Source organism: Amaranthus tricolor, chromosome 1 (genome assembly GCF_026212465.1).
Source record: "Amaranthus tricolor cultivar Red isolate AtriRed21 chromosome 1, ASM2621246v1, whole genome shotgun sequence".
Lineage (NCBI taxonomy): Eukaryota > Viridiplantae > Streptophyta > Magnoliopsida > Caryophyllales > Amaranthaceae > Amaranthus > Amaranthus tricolor.
In genome coordinates this window covers 41,651,984-41,668,435 of record NC_080047.1, presented here as the reverse complement: position 1 = coordinate 41,668,435, position 16,452 = coordinate 41,651,984, and the positions used below count along the sequence as shown (strand labels likewise).

The following is a 16,452-nucleotide window of genomic DNA, read 5'->3' as shown; positions in this document are numbered from 1 at the left end:
GGAGTTTTATTTGGGGAGTGTCTATTTGGGTAGGAAAGTTCATATGGGGCTACTTGTGAGGTGTCTTTTATAATCAAACGAATTTAACTTTGACAATTATTATTTCTAACTAATTAAAGAGAAATTTTATGTGATAGTTCTGAATTTTTAAAATTTTTTCATGGTTGATAAATATTTTTTCATCTATATAGTGACCTTACCTGAGAGAGATGATCTCTCATAAAATCGACTGTTGATAAAAATTTGCAAGAAGCTATAGCAAAAGAAAGAGATTGATAGAGACAAGTAATATTAAGAATTTATTATGCTCTTAAATGTTGTGCTACTTGTAATTTTCCATTGAGAGGATCATGAAAAACTTTACAAGATAGTAATGGTAATTTCATAGGATTAGGTGAAATGTTGTGGAATTTGATATTATAATGCAAAATTATGTTCGACGCATTAAGAATCATGAAAATCTATTATTATTATCTTGGGCATAATATTCAAAATGAATTGATGATTTTTATATTGACCCAAGTGTGAAAAATATAATAATCAAAATAATCAAAGAATTAAAATATTTTTCCATAATTCTTTATTGTATCCTGGATATTGCTCATCAAGAGCAAATGACTTTAATAATATGTTGTGTGTATATGTATAAAAATAAAATTAAAGATTTTTGTTTTTTTTTTTTTTTAAGTTTTTAGAGGTGGATGATACATCAAGATTATAACTTTTGGTAGATCTTATAAGGGCTAAGGTTATGATAATATGGTAAAACAAGTTAAAAGATCAAGATTGAATATGACGTTTTTTGATAATAAGAATTATGACATCATCCTTTTTCTCCACGGTCTAGTAAAATTGGAGAAATTTTGCATGTTCATCTTTTTAATTTTTACATTTTAGCATCATTGATATAGTCAAGAAACCAAGTCATTGATTCATTTGCATACAAAGCTTAGAATTACTTTCTAGGAAACTACATTTTTTCATGGATCCAATTGACCTACAAGTAATTAATTAATTAATTAATTAATTAAACACATAAATATATATATATATATGTACCAAATCTCATATAATGAAGAAGTCAATCAACAACTCTTAATTAAGCCCCATTTTCATGTTTTTGATCATCAACATCCATGAATTTCTTCCATACAGGATGTTTCTTCCAAACTCGGTCTGCAACCGCATCGATAGGAACACCTTTAGTCTCCGGCAATAAAAACACGACAAAGAACGCCATGACAACGATCCAGCCGGAGAAGAAGATGAAGATGTAAGCTCTCATATGGCATAACATTGATAAGAATGCTTGAGCTATTAGGAATGTGAAGAACATATTAGAGCTCACTGCAAATGCAAATCCTGCTGTTCTAGTCTCAATTGGGAATGTTTCACTTGGTATTAGCCAACCTAGTGGGCCCCATGACCATGCAAAGGACATTACAAACAGGCATGTTAACAGAACAACTAGGATTGCTGCTCCTTTTGGTAGTGTATTTGTTTCTGTCAACTTCACTATCAGAATTATTCCAATTGCTGTCTGCAATTATTTATCAGTAAAAGATTATCACAAATTTGGTAATGATCATGTTTTTGCACAACTATGAAAATTGTGATTCATGGATGCCATTGAAATGATTTGTGCTTACTAAATACTGGCGGACCTATAAAGGGGCATAGGGTGTTATGGTCCCAACCAAACAAAAAAAAGTTGAGATATATGCAACGTCAGTGATAACAAAGAGGTTATTTTTAAATGAACCTTGGTATCAAACATCGTTTGCAACTTTATATATAAGAAGTGCGCACATACGAAATTTTTTTTTACCACTTTTTAAAAAATATTTGTATATGATGTTATTATACACATATGAGGGTCAACCCAATGGGCCATTAAGTAGAATAAAAAAATATTCTATGGACGGATCAAAGTGGGTTAGGTTTAAACAGGCTTTTGAGCTGGCCCAGCCCGTTTAAATTTGACATGACCCTCCCTGACCCCCGACCCGGTCTGTTGAGCACATGTAGCATATATATGAAGAAAATGAAAATGGTAGAGAATAAAGTACAAACCTGGCTAATAAACATTTGAAGACAAGCTTGAAGCAACAAAACCCTTCGACCAATCCTATCAACTCCAAAAACAGAAACCAATGTACTAAACACATTTACAAGCCCAATAATGACAGCTGAAAGTAGTGAACCATCATTCTTAAACCCAACAGTTTGGAACAATATTGGAGCATAAAACATTACTGCATTAATCCCGGTCATTTGTTGAAAAACTTGCATTAAAACCCCGATTACAAGAGGAGGAACACTTTGTTTTTTCCTTAATTCCTTGTATGGATGTTTCACTAACTTAGCTTCAGCACATGCTTCCTTTATCTGTTGTAACTCTGCTTCAACATTCTCTATTCCCCTTATTTTTCTTAGCACTTCTCGCCCTTCATCATATCGATCTCTCTCGATTAGGCTTGTTGGAGTTTCGGTTATGATAATCGAGCCAATCAGTAGTAAAATTGCTGGAATTATGGCTAGTCCAAGGGATATTCTCCATCCTATAGGGTGTATGTTTAAGGTTGCGAAGTTAACAAGGTTGGCTACTAGTATACCAACAGTAACTAAAAGTTGGAATAGAATATTTATTGCTCCTCTATATTGGACTGGTGCTATTTCAGATAGAAACAGTGGAACTGCCTGCATTCTCACAGAGGTTATGATCAGTATCATTGTCACATAATTCACCAATCTGCTCGAGAGTTCAAAATAGCGAGTTATGATCGGTTTTGGACAATTTATAGACTAATTTGAGCAAATCAAGAATTCAAAAGACCAATCTTCTTACACTGATTAGTACATTGTTACCCATCACAAGTTTACAACTAAATAGAATAGATTAAAATAAAACTTTCTCTTCAACGTAAAACTAGACTAGTTTGCCAAATAAAACTCCTTTTTTAGTTAGCTTAGAGTGCACCATATTGAATTATTCTATGAGGTGGTTTGTAATTGATAGAGCAAGTATATGTAACCATTAGCTCTGATATCATATCAAGGAACCAACTTAATCAAAAGCTTATGCTAATGGTTGAAACTCTAGGATATGTTATATACTCTAACAGTAGCATACTATCCATTTAAAAGTTTAGCCATGAGCGTAGTCTCTAACATTATATCAAGTAATCACCTCAACTTTTACGAAATGCCTTCAATCAAAAGTCAACTTAACGGCTAACAAGAAAATCAATGAATTATTTAATCAAACAAGCCAACAACCAACAACAAAACACGTTCAATCAAAAGTCATAATAAGCGAAACAAAAAAAAAAAAAAAAAAAAGAAAGAAAGTAACCTCATTGCCAAAACCAACACCAACACCCATAAGAACTCTACCAATGATGACCATCCAAAGACGTTGTGAAAGTGCACTTAAGGCAGAACCCACCAAGAAAAAGAGGGATGATATTAAAATAGAAGGTTTTCTTCCTTTAACTGTGCACACTTTTGATGCCAAAAAACTTGAAACAAGTGCTGACAAATACAAAGATGATGTGAACAGCTGAAGATATTGGTTATCGTATTTACAGTAATTGTTTTCTTGAGCATGTTGCTTTCTTTCGTACACTTTCGGAAAAAATTCTTTCAAGAAATCATCCATTCCTGTCACTCCTCCTGTATTCATCCAAATCATATGTTAATGATTAATTTGTACAAGGCCCGTGGTATTTATTTTTGTACTCTAAAGCAAAAGATAAAAAAGAACCCTAAAAATTTAAGGCTTAAATTTAATTATATAATATTTTTTTTTATTTTTTATATTTTATATTTTAACTATTGTATAAAAAATTCTTATAGCTCATATTACATAGCAAAAATATAAATTATATCTAAATTTAATTCAAGTTAATATCAACTTTATATGTGAAAAAAAAAAATTTGGGCCCAAAACTGAAAGATAGCTCGCTAGCTTTGCCTTTGCTAATCGACGACCATAATTTGTATTAGCTAAGTTAGGCCGCATCTCATGGTAAATTGCTCAATATAAGAATTTATGTTAATTTAAAATTGACTTAAATTTAGAGCGACAAATGTCTATTTGTTCCTACTTTTTTCCTATTCAAACATACCTCAATAATATACTTTTACACCTATCTATTTATGGGTTACTCAATATTCTTTTTAACCAATAGATTATCATTTCTTAGTTTCTATGCAAAACCCTTACATAACAACTAAAACCAAACTGAAATTATACAAGATTTGATATTACCCGATTTAAATAACTGATTTGAAAATGTTATGAACCAAGGCATTATGAACTAGGATCTAAAACATGATACACAAGAACTATCTAAAGGGTCAAGGAAAATATTTGTGATTAAAGTTCGTATTAATGTCGTATTGTGTAACATATAACAATAGATGCTAGTCAAGTTCTTCGATCAGCACCTATTCATAGGTGAGTGTTTGATCTATATTATATTGTATTTTGGATTCGCACTTATAAGAATTAATAGAATAACAATTTCATAGGAGGGTATTATGGATCATACCTGAAATGCCAATGTCATAACCAAACATGAGGCCTCCACAAGCAGCCAATACCCAACAAATTACAATATAAGGAGTAACTCTCCATGGATAATTATCACCATTTTTTGATGCACCCATCTTCTCTTAGATCTTTCTTTCTTCTTCTTCTTCACCTCCTTATAACTAATTCAGAATATTTCAATATTTATGAAAATAAATAAAAGCTTAGAAAAACCCAACTCCAGACTGAGTTTATATAATAAATGTGTACTCCTAGGGAAGATCCTATTTATAGTAAGCATACGTTAGAATACCTATGTTATCTTATAAATATGATCTCATCACGATAAATTACATGTGTATAGCAGATTAAGATGTCTATAAAGTCGTTTTTTAACGTTAATTTTAGCAAGTTGGATGTGTCAAAGATTGGTTTTTTATACAGGTTGTTATATACTTATCTGTTTCGTGTCCTATTTTCATTTTAGTTTGTTTTAATATATTTGTTTAATTTTTATTTTTAGAAATGATTAAACTGATTTTACAGTCTATCTTATCTCTTTTATTTCTATATATCCACTAGTTTCATCTATTATTTTCTTTTTTTAATCTTTGTACCAAAAGTAAATGAGACTATTTAGGTGTGACCTAGCAGTATAAGGTAATAAGATATATTACAGATCAGCAATTAAATCAGTTGACAGTTGACTATTTTGGATAAGGATTAATTAATTGTATTTTCTAAAGGTAATTGTCCACATGTATGATACCATGATGCATGTGCTTCTAACAACTTTAGATCTATTTTCACGGATAATTGCGTTGCTTTAGTAAATATATATTTAGAACAACTGTTATATAGAATCGTCTCACTGTTATATATATTTTAAGGCTCTTATAAATGATTTAAGTTGGTCTTTTAGTAAATAAAATTTAATTTTAACCTTTAAAATTACCTATTATTAAACATTGAATAATTAAAAGTGAGTAATTTAGGTACAAAATTTAATGTTTAATTAATTTAATTAAACTATTTATCTCGATCTTAAATACTTTTACGGTGAAGCTAGAAGCGTTTAAAATGGACTCGGTGATTAATATTTACTTGACCTTAGAATAAAACACAACTTAATCCTACTTCAAAATGAATTTAAAATAATGTAAAAATTAATGTGGACACAAGATCCAATTTTGAACCATTCTGAAACATATGACCTAAAATTGACCCAATAACTCAAATAAACAACTCTACATGAGGCGGTCTGATCTTAAGCAAGCATTTGTTGAATATTAATTAAATTTTATATGTATTGTAACCAAATATTATTTTAATTTGTTATAGCTAAGTTGGCTGTGGTGATCTTTATGGGTTGGGTTTAGAGTTTACTTTAAATGCCAATTATATTATAAAAGATTTCGTGTTTAAAATTTATTCATAACTCATAGCAAGTGCAACGTAAGAATATCCACTCATTGTTGGAAAATACTTCTAAAATCACGAAAAGAGCTTTTATTAATTATAACTTTGAGATGATAATAATTCATTGAATTAAACACAATCAAATAAAATAGAAATAATCTTCTCCACAATAAATACATATTTTCTTAAGTTCATTTTGGGAGATATAATTAGAGACTTAATAATAGGTAAGAGATAAAATATATAAATTGAATTAGATTTTAAGTTTTTACTATCTTTTATTCTAACTAAATGTCTTATTGTTGAGTCAAGAGCCAATTCTTATGAGATTATTGATGGGTTTGATCACTTGATCATGCATGCTCTATCTTGCACTCTAAAGAGGAAAGATGAGAGTGTTATGGGTTATGGACACATTTGTTTTGGGTCACTTGATCAAGTGATGAATGATGATGAGTTGGGGTGTCTTAATGAAGCCAAGACACGAGGATCATGGAGGTTTGAAGCCCGCTCGAGTGGTCGAGCATGTATGGCTTGGTCGAGCCAAAGTGAAGCCCCAAACCAGTAGCTACTGGATGTTTGCTCGACAGGTGGAACCTATTCTGCTCGGGTCGAGCACGCTTCAGCCACGAAACAAAATGATTCTGTTTTCTTGTGTTCGATTTTGTGGGCTTTTTTAAGCCTTTGTCCTTGAGTCCCTAATATGTAATGCGTCTATATAAGGAGTTTTGGGAGACTATAAGGGTTTATGAGAGAGCCTAATACTAAGAGATAACTAAGGTTTATGAGGAAAATTGACATCAAGGTTTAATCTTTTGTTTTTAGAAGGTATACTTAAAGTTTGTAAGGTGAGTCATTAATGTATTATTGACTATATTAATAATAAAATACTTTCTTTGAGGGGGTATCATTAGATACCTCATATATTGTGTGTTTTACTTCTTCCATTGTTGTGCCCTATTTTTAATGTTTGTCTTTGCATTTGTTTTGTGATTGTTTTTTCACCATTGCATTAGCCCATTCACAACACTTATAAAATAACATTTATTTTAAGAAAAGTGGCAGACCAACCACATGAAAGAAGCGAGTGACAGTGAAATTGATAATTTAATGGTAATTGTATAAATAGTTTAATCCCATCAAACATAAGTAAAAAAAAATTACCAAAATAAAAAATAAACATTTAATATAATTTTTTTCCAACAGTAAAAAATCGAATATTTGATTTAAATAGGAGGAAGTATAACATACCTAACCTTGCAAACTTAAGGAAAAAGGAGTATACAGCAGGCTTGTCGCTTGTGGGTCAGTCCATTGGGCTCATTTATCCACATATCAAAACGTGAAAGTCGAATAAGATGGAAGTAGGGAACTTATTGTTATATTGGGTATTGAACCATGTCATTTTGGGCTTATTGTAGTTATGTAAGCTGCGAATCAAGATACTAATATAACATGGGCGGAATACTTATCTCGTGTTGAACTAACTCATCAATTATTTTTATGGGTTATAATGTACTTTTTCTGTTCTATTATATTTGCTACTGATAATAATATTTCTTTACTAAACATGTCGCTATTAATAATAAGTATTTTAGAATCGAAAAAGTACGTTACATGGATAAATTTAAGTAAGACTGAGAGATCACGCACAAGACACTCAATAACATCAAAGAATCAAATGTGTCAATATTATGAAATTTAGTAATCATTTTAATGTTGGATTCAGAAATCTTAAAAGTTTACCATTAGAGCAATGCATCGATTTAATTTTGGAAAATATTCAGAAATAATACAACTTTTGCTTATTTTTCTATAATAATATCAACTTTTGATTAATCATGAATAATACCAACTTAGGAGGTGTTTTTATAGAATATCCCTAACGTGTTGAAAGTCAAACTATAGGAGATTATATGACAAAAAAATTGGTAAATTAGCTAATAAATTAAAGTTGGTATTATTTTACTAAAAAATACCCCTAAGTTGATGTTAGTCATGGTTAATCAAAAGTTGGTATTATTGTAGAGAAATTAACGAAAGGTTGTATTATTCACGGTAATTTTTCCTTTAATTTTCTTGAAGGTTACCTATCTCATGGGTTAAATTGTTTGTGTGCTTTTAATTTTCTTGAAGGTAACCTATCTCATGGGTTAAATTGTTTGCGCGCTTTCCTCCTATCCTTTTTCTTAAGAGGTATGAATATGGTATGTCCAGTACCTCTTCCCCTCCAGACCCTATCTTTGTACGAAATATTAGGTTGATGACCATAACCATAATTGATGGACTGATTTTAGGAATTTTGATTTTCAAAGGAGGACAGACAGATCAAAGATTATCCAATGTTGTTAATGTAGCTAAGTATGCCCAAATTTCAACATCTTCTCCAACCAAGCGGACAAGGAGGAAAAAAAATAAGAAAATGTTAAAAAATTTCAACATTTTACAACCCTAATGTGATTAACCGGTTCTTGAGTAGGCGGCGTTTGGAGGTTAAATATACATACGCAACCTTACTCTCATCAAAACAAAGAAATCGTTTTCGATTAGCCTTTAATGGAAAACATTATCTTTGAGGAATGAAACCTCCACTATCCTAAGATCAAAGATTTAAGCCTCAAGAATTGATTTGCACAAACAACACCCAAAACAGAATTCAATGTAACTACCAAGAACTCTAATCTAAGCAATGAAAGAGCAAACAAACTAAACACAATGATCTACGTGTGGTTCACCCTTAATTGGACTACGTCCATGGTCTAGCCTAGATGTATTTATTGTCTTCAAGAACTTCCAATGAAGTTAATGAATGATGAATGCTTAAGTTTTTGTTTTATGCTTGAATATGGCTTTAAAATGTATCACTTTGTTTTAGGAACATTTGTCTATTGTAGTTCTATAATTAATACTATATACTCTCATGTATCTTAAGAATTGGTACACTTTTCATTTTAAAAGTCCGTATAACAACTTTGTAACATTTTTATTTTAGGTATTGATTTAGTGTCTCCACAACTTTTTTTAATTTTTATCCATATATTTTCTTTCATTTTGTTTCACTTTTCTTCATCCTTAGTTATCCCCTACCAATTTCTTAATACTTAAACCAATTGCTAGAGTTGCAATCTTTTAGAAACAGAGAAGTATTTTTTTCACCTGTAACAAGTTATTGCTTGAATGCTAATGACTACACTTTAATATTAAGGGATTTTGGCAAAATAGCTTCCTAGACAATTATAATTTTTTTTAGGTACAAATAGGTTATTGTGCTGTGAAACCATCTAATACTCATGTTTAGTAAATTAACTGATTAAAATAACTTACAACTTATTTTTATGAATCAGCTACTTTACAACAAATTAATCCTACTAACATTATCAAAATCAGCTTGTCAAATGAGTTGATAACTGATTGAATCAATTGGTCAAATTAACCACTCCAATAAACTATTAGCTGTCAGTCATTTGCCAAACATCCCGTAAACCTTACAAGAATGCTTTATACAGTGAGGCCTCCTCCACTCCGATCTACAACATGATATCAGGAAACTATGGTACAAAAAGCAGTGTATGACCTGATACCTTTCCATGGAAATCTGTACCAAATACTGTGAGATCTGAATAATACAATTGTAAACCAACTTATACAGAAGCACAATACAATACATACCATCAATATAAGCCTACAGGACTAATTCTCTCCGAAAACTAGCAGATCATGAGACGAAATAAGCTCATGATCCAAACATTTTTTTTCCTTCGAAATGAAAGTTTTGTTCATACATATAATCGACTAATCTTTACGAGTTCTCCTTAATTTCTTGAAGCATTTCAATGACTTTTTTCATCTTAGGTCTTTTAGCAGGTGTACTATCTGTGCATTGTAATGCAACCTTTAAAGCTCCAAGCATTTCTTTTCTCCAAGCGAACGAAACTGTGCTAAGCCTCGCATCGAGTATCTGCTCGGGCGTTTCTCCTCTCGAAGGAGCGGTTTGAACCCACTTCACCAAATCTGTTCCCTCACCAAACGCTTCTTCTACTGGTAAACGCGTTGTCAGAATCTCGAGCAAGATCACTCCATAGCTGTACACGTTTCCGGGTGCAGTAACTTGCATTGTGTATGCATATTCTGGTTACCAACACAAAAGCTCAATCAGTATGATAATACGTTGATTACAAGTTTATAGTAATCGAGAAGTGAACGTAAAGGGAAACAACCGACCTGGCGGAATATAACCAAATGAGCCAGCAACTGCACTAATACTAGCAGTTCCTCTAGAAGGGTCTAGAAGCTTGGAAATCTCGATTTCAGCAATACGAGGACTCATGTTTGCGTCTAAAAGCATATTGCCGGAGGATATATCAAGGTGGATAACGGCCACACTGTGAAGAAACGCCAAGCCTTCGGCTACTCCAATCGCAATGGAGAGTCTAGTCAGCCAGTCAGGCTCATACTCGGGTTTCTTGCTATTCTCGTGAAGAAGTTGAAACAAAGTACCATTGCACATATATTCATGGAGCAAAAGGGCAACGTCCTCGTAGATGACAAACCCCAGGGGTCTCATTAGATGATTGTGGCGTATCCTGCCCAATCTTTCGAGCTCCCTTATCATCTTGTTCTGATGGTTAAGTATCGTCTTATCCACCGATTTAAGACTTCTAACCAAGAGAATGAGACCGGAGGGCATGGTAGCCTTGTAAACTACACTGAAAGTTCCACTGCTAAGCTTGTTTGTGTCCTTAAATGTCGCCTTAACGACAGCATCGAAATCTATTGCTTGCCTAAAATTTTCGACAAAGACATTGCCAGCGGTTATAAGAGGTTTGCTAGTAGCAATATCCTCGACAATGTGTATGTCTTTGGACGAGTTTTCTTGTTTTTCCCTCATCATAAACAGAAGAACAACCACAGCGACAGAAATAAAGACGGCTAATCCAGAACCGATAACAGCTAATATAATCCTGTAAGAAATCTTACGAGGGTAATTTTCCTGATCATCGCCATCGGTCCCACAAGATGAACTCAATGGCTGACCACATAGATCCTTATTTCCTGAAAAGCTTGAATTTTGGCTTTTCTGAAATGGTCCGAATGCAGGTATAGCGCCAATAAACAGATTGTTCGAGAAATTTACTTCGATCAAACTCAGCATGCCTTTGAGAGCTGCCGGTATTGAACCAGAAAGTCGGTTGTTAGAAACATCCAATGAAACCAACTTGTCAAGCTTCCCTAAATCGGGTGGTAGCGACCCATGTAGATGATTGAAGCTTAAGTTCAACGATATCTGCAAATTCCTCAACCGCCCAATTTCAGCAGGAATCATGCCGGTAAGATAATTACTAGCGAGCTGCAAATCGAGCAACTTCACACAATTCCCGATTTCATGGGGAATTTCTCCTCTCAACGAGTTTTCACTCAACAACAAGAACTGTAATCTAGAGGTGTTGCACACATTTATAGGAATGGTGCCATTGAATCGGTTGTTCCCAAGATCAAGCTTGTTAAGATTCCTATTACGAAGAATAGACTCCGGTATATCCCCAAACAAGCGATTATCCGAAACAATCAATTCTTGCAGATTAGTAAGCAGCCCTAGTTCATTAGGAATGGTTCCGGTAAACCCATTTGAGGCCAAATTCAAAAGGGTAAGATTCGAGCATTGAGAAAACTCGACAACAATCTCCCCCGAAAGATTGTTATTGTTGGCCTCAAAATAAGTAAGGCTAGTAATATTTCCAACAGTTTTCGGGATACTACCTATAAGATTATTATACCCAACTCGAATACTCGAAAGATTATCACAATTTCCAATTGACTCGGGAATAATTCCTGTCAATCCATTTTGGGTCAGCACTAAAAACTCCAATTTCCTATTAGCAAAAAGGCTTTCAGGTATAGAACCATCTAGTAAATTGGAATGAAGGTTCAACAATTCAAGTTCAGAAACAGAACCCAAATTGTCAGGAATTTCTCCACCTAAATTATTCTCATAAGCTGAAAATACTCTTAAATTGGTTAAGTTCCCAACCCATTTGGGTATTGAACCATTCAATTTGTTCCCAGATAGCTGAAAATCTTGTAATTTGGCTAATCCTGAAAGTTCTTCCGGAATCCCACCAACTAAAAAATTGTAAGAAAGATTTAATGCTCTAAGGTTTTTTAATTTACCAAATTCCATAGGAATTGAACCCACAAACTTGTTTGATGATAAATCAAGAAATTCTAGCTCAGATAAATTACTAAAAATAGTAGGAATTGGCCCAGAAAAATAGTTACTAGAAAGGTCTAACCATTTTAATGCTTTAAGCTCAGAAATTAGAGTGATATTACCTCTAAGCCATCTGCTAGAAAGATCTAGAACTTCAACAGTTTGGTTTGTACTACAGTGTATACCTTTCCAGTAACAATAATCTGAGTTGTTTATACCCCATCCAGGAACACCAATTTCTTCATTTATGGCAAACATTATGGTTTGATCAGGTAATTCAGAGATTACTAGTTGAACACTCATAATAAACTCAACTATTAAGAGAAATAAACAAATTTTTGAATATTTACTAACTAAATTGTTTCTTTGAATTGAGTACATTGTTCTTCCGCTTTTTATAGGTACCTTTCCAAATTTGGAATTAACAATGTGGGCATTAAAATTTAAAGTGGGAATTTTCATCAAGGAAAAACATCAATATCAAAAAAAAAAAAAAAAAAAAAGACCCAGAAAAAAGTGTTCATTTTTTGGTAAAACCCATGAAAGGAAATTGAAATTCATGAAGGGAAAGTTGAAAATTCCATAAACCCAGAAGAAAGTTTTGACATCTAGAGAAACCCATTACAGAAAAACTGAATTAGACAGAAAAATGTGAATATGGAAACAAACACCCAGAAATGAAAACACAATTTTGGAAAAACCCATGAAAAAAGTTGTCAAATTTAGGCAAAACCCATGAAAGAAAATTCGAATTAATAAGAAAAAGTTGAAATTTCTAAAATCCCAGATGAATTTTTTAGTTTTTAAGGTAATCCATTACAGTATGAACAACATTATAGCAAATAGTATGAAATTCAAAAGTGTTAATGCAATATCAAACCATAATTAAAGAGAAAAAGGAAAGCTTGGAGAGGAACTTTTCATGAGAGCAATATCAAAGGAGCAATAAAGGTGGGTTTTTTTTCTCTTGTTATTCTCTTTTTTAGTTAAGAAATGGGCATTGTTAATGCAATTAAAAGAGAGACACATTGATTGCAAAGGACCAAAATTGAGCGTAACTTTATGGGAAAGAAAGAGAAAAAGGGAAGAAAATGAAAATAAAAATGAAAATGAAAATAAAAATGAAAATGAAAGTGGCAGTTGATTTTGGTAAGAATTACTGAATTCACGGGCCAGGTGTTTTCTATTTGTTCTAAGATTACTGCTTATATCTACAGACTACAATATAGACTACAAGTCTACACTCATTTCAGGTTCCACCGTTTCATGGTTGAAGAGACTCTACAAATATCATGACTAATTTTGGAATTTAACTAGGCATTAATTTATTATTCATTCACCCTTTTTATTTTATAGTCACTCCCTAATGAAATTATGATTTTGCCTCTGCACTTAAAATTTCTTTAACAAACGTAAATCTCACTTAATAATATTATTATCACTTTAAAAACATTCAATTTAAATTTTAAACGTAATCCCAAACATTTTTATCGCGATCCTATATATATTGAATTTTCAGTAGCGCCCTTGCATGATATACGAATTCAAACACGGTACCATCTCTCTAAAATCTCTCTGAAATCTCTCTAAAAATGTTCTTTAATTTTAAACAAGCTTTTTGTTGGAATCGATTTACTATGGCTAACGAAAGCGACTATAAATCGGATCGGGTACGTACTTAAATCAATCTGAATTGGTTTTTTTTTAAAAAAAAACCGATGGAGTTACACAAAACGTGCGAGTAGACCACGTTTTGTGCGATTCCTCCGTTTATTTTTTCTTTTGTTTATTTGTTTTTTTTTTATTATTTACATTATTATTATGTAAATTATATAAAGAATTTTTTATTTATTTAGTAATTTACATTATTATTATATAATATACGTTGTAGTAAATTATTTTATTTTCTAATTTATAATTATTTTTTAATTTATTATTATTTTCTTATTATTATTATTATTATTATTATTATTATTATTATTATTATTATTATTACTATTATTATTATTATTATTATTATTATTATTTTAATAAATTATTATTATTATTGTTATTATTATTGTTATTATTATTATTTTTATTGTTATCATTATTATTATTATCATTATTATTATTATTATTATTATTATTATTATTATTATTATTATTATTATTATTATTATTTAAATAATTTATAATTTATACTATTAATATTATTATAATTTTCTTATTATTAATTTAAATAATTTATAATTATATATTATTTTCTTATTATTTAATATTAATTTGTTTTATTATTATTACAATTAATTTATTTTATATTTTGTATTGTTATTATTTTAATATTTATTAGTGATGTAAATTATATTTTTTATTTAATATTAATTTGTATTATTATTATTTTAATATTAATTATTAAAGTAAATTATAATTTTTATTTATTATTGAATATTTTTATTATTTATGTTTGTATGTTATAATTTTTTAATAACCTAATATATGGTTTATTTTTCATATTTTAAATTTGCAGGACTTTGAAAACTTAGGAGACAATGTAGATTACTCTGGTTGATTTGTTACGGATAGGGAATTTGATTCTGGAGATGAATTATATAGTTGGGCCGATGAGATAGTACTAACAATTGATTTTCAATTTACACGTGTTTCTTATAAACAAAAAGGACGTTTTAGAGTTAGTTTGTATTTAAGATGTCATCGCTATGGTAATATTAGGGGTGATTTGCATAACCTAAATAATGCTGTCCGACCTGGTTCTAAAAGTAGAACATGTCGGTGTAAATTTATGATTGTAGCAAGTAGTCGTAAACCAGAAGAAAGACCTTGGACAGTGAGGGTGTCTCTTGGGGAAAAAGGTAGACATAACCGCCGATTTTTAGTGTACTGAGATGGTCATGTAAGGGCAAATAGGTTGAATGTAGATATTCGGCAGCACATACGACGGCTTAATGCAACCGGCATGCAACCTGCCTTTATCATGACTTCAATTAGAATAATTTTCCTGGTTTTCTTACTAGTATGAATCAAATATACAATATTAGACAGTCAATTAGAAGAGAAAAGATGGAGGTTAGGACTCCCCTTCAACACTGTCTTTATATGGCCACAGAGCATAATTACGTGGTTAGGACAGAGTTGGATAGTGAAGGGAATTTGATCAGATTATTAGTTGCAAATCCTACCTCAATTCAAATGATACGTACGTGGCCGTATATTGTGTTGATAGATACAACGTACAAAACAAACAAACAAGAGTTGTAGCAGGAGCGGCACTCTCGATACATAATTAACATTAATAATTATACTTAAGATAAATAATGCGGAAGTGTAAAACGCCGAACTGCTAAAAACCATTTAAACTAAAATCGTTCAAAACATAAGTAAAAAAAAAAAAAAAATCTTACAACTGAGAAAATATAAAATAAGGTTTACTTAAATACGATAAAAAAACATAAGTACAATATAGTCATCAAGTAAAATCATTGAAGCTAAGTCCTCGATAGAATAATTAAATTTGAGGCCTGGATCGAAACCTGAGCTAATTTTTCCTGCAAAATACTGTCATCCATAATACGGATGACAGCCGATTAAATCGATCAGCGATAAAGCCGAATACAATTTTCTCAACAAGCTTATGATGCGATAGTTAAATCATGCTTACAAAATAATCATCAAGCACAATATAGAAGGTTATTACTCATTATTGACCTTTACTAGGCCATTAAGTTACATTCTCAATACTTGCAGAAGTTCATTACTGGTACTAAATACTTGGTAACCTTAATGCTTATTTAATCAAGTTCAATTAAGCCTCATAGCTTTACCATCATAGCACATCACAAGATCACAACAATAATGACAACTGATATATGTAAGGGTCTGGTTAGGTGAGGACCGTAGTCCTAAACCCTAACTGTGGTGGGAGTCGTCACTCCTCTCAATACTGTTATGCTCGAGACTTCACAGGATGGGTTTTTCTCGGATCCCCTGTCTGACACCGCATTTTACGTGCCGGCTAACACGGACGCCGGGATTTTACATGCCAGTCCATGGTTCGACGTTACCTTACTATCAGAGTCATACAATCAATATCATGCAATATCAAACAAGACTCTAAACCGAAATAGTTTACATTCTTATAAGTCAAACTTCCACTAGTCAAATTTTTGACAATTCTACCCTTTTAATAGAAACAAATTACTAGTATCTAATAAATTAATATTAATTAAATAACAAATTTTCGTAGCTATACTAAGATTCCTGAGGCTAAACTAGGTCATTATTGTGTCAT

The 16,452-nt window shown here is 31.5% G+C and overlaps 2 protein-coding genes across 2 annotated transcripts; both read right to left on the bottom strand.

Annotated features, from left to right (window-relative positions):
- Positions 1-908: 908 nt before the first annotated feature.
- LOC130826126 (sugar transport protein 8-like) lies at positions 909-4,907 on the bottom strand. The gene is made up of 4 exons (XM_057691672.1): positions 4,557-4,907; positions 3,356-3,675; positions 2,074-2,700; positions 909-1,540 (listed from the first exon to the last, which is right to left on the bottom strand). Exons 1-4 carry the CDS (start codon positions 4,672-4,674, stop codon positions 1,100-1,102), a joined length of 1,506 nt encoding a protein of 501 aa, XP_057547655.1. The 5' UTR covers positions 4,675-4,907; the 3' UTR covers positions 909-1,099.
- Positions 4,908-9,526: 4,619 nt separating this feature from the next.
- On the bottom strand, positions 9,527-13,313 carry LOC130823305 (leucine-rich repeat receptor-like tyrosine-protein kinase PXC3). The gene is made up of 2 exons (XM_057687927.1): positions 10,178-13,313; positions 9,527-10,084 (listed from the first exon to the last, which is right to left on the bottom strand). Exons 1-2 carry the CDS (start codon positions 12,624-12,626, stop codon positions 9,756-9,758), a joined length of 2,778 nt encoding a protein of 925 aa, XP_057543910.1. The 5' UTR covers positions 12,627-13,313; the 3' UTR covers positions 9,527-9,755.
- Between the last annotated feature and the right edge of the window lie 3,139 nt (positions 13,314-16,452).

Excerpts from the sequence above, each read along its gene's own strand:
- LOC130826126 (XM_057691672.1), bottom strand. The coding sequence starts at position 4,674 with ATGGGTGCATCAAAAAATGGTGATAATTATCCATGGAGAGTTACTCCT. Across the intron at positions 3,676-4,556 it reads TTATGACATTGGCATTTCAG|GAGGAGTGACAGGAATGGAT; the intron begins GTATGATCCATA and ends GGATGAATACAG. Across the intron at positions 1,541-2,073 it reads TTCAAATGTTTATTAGCCAG|ACAGCAATTGGAATAATTCT; the intron begins GTTTGTACTTTA and ends AAATAATTGCAG.
- LOC130823305 (XM_057687927.1), bottom strand. The coding sequence starts at position 12,626 with ATGAAAATTCCCACTTTAAATTTTAATGCCCACATTGTTAATTCCAAA. Across the intron at positions 10,085-10,177 it reads ATTTGGTTATATTCCGCCAG|AATATGCATACACAATGCAA; the intron begins GTCGGTTGTTTC and ends GTTGGTAACCAG.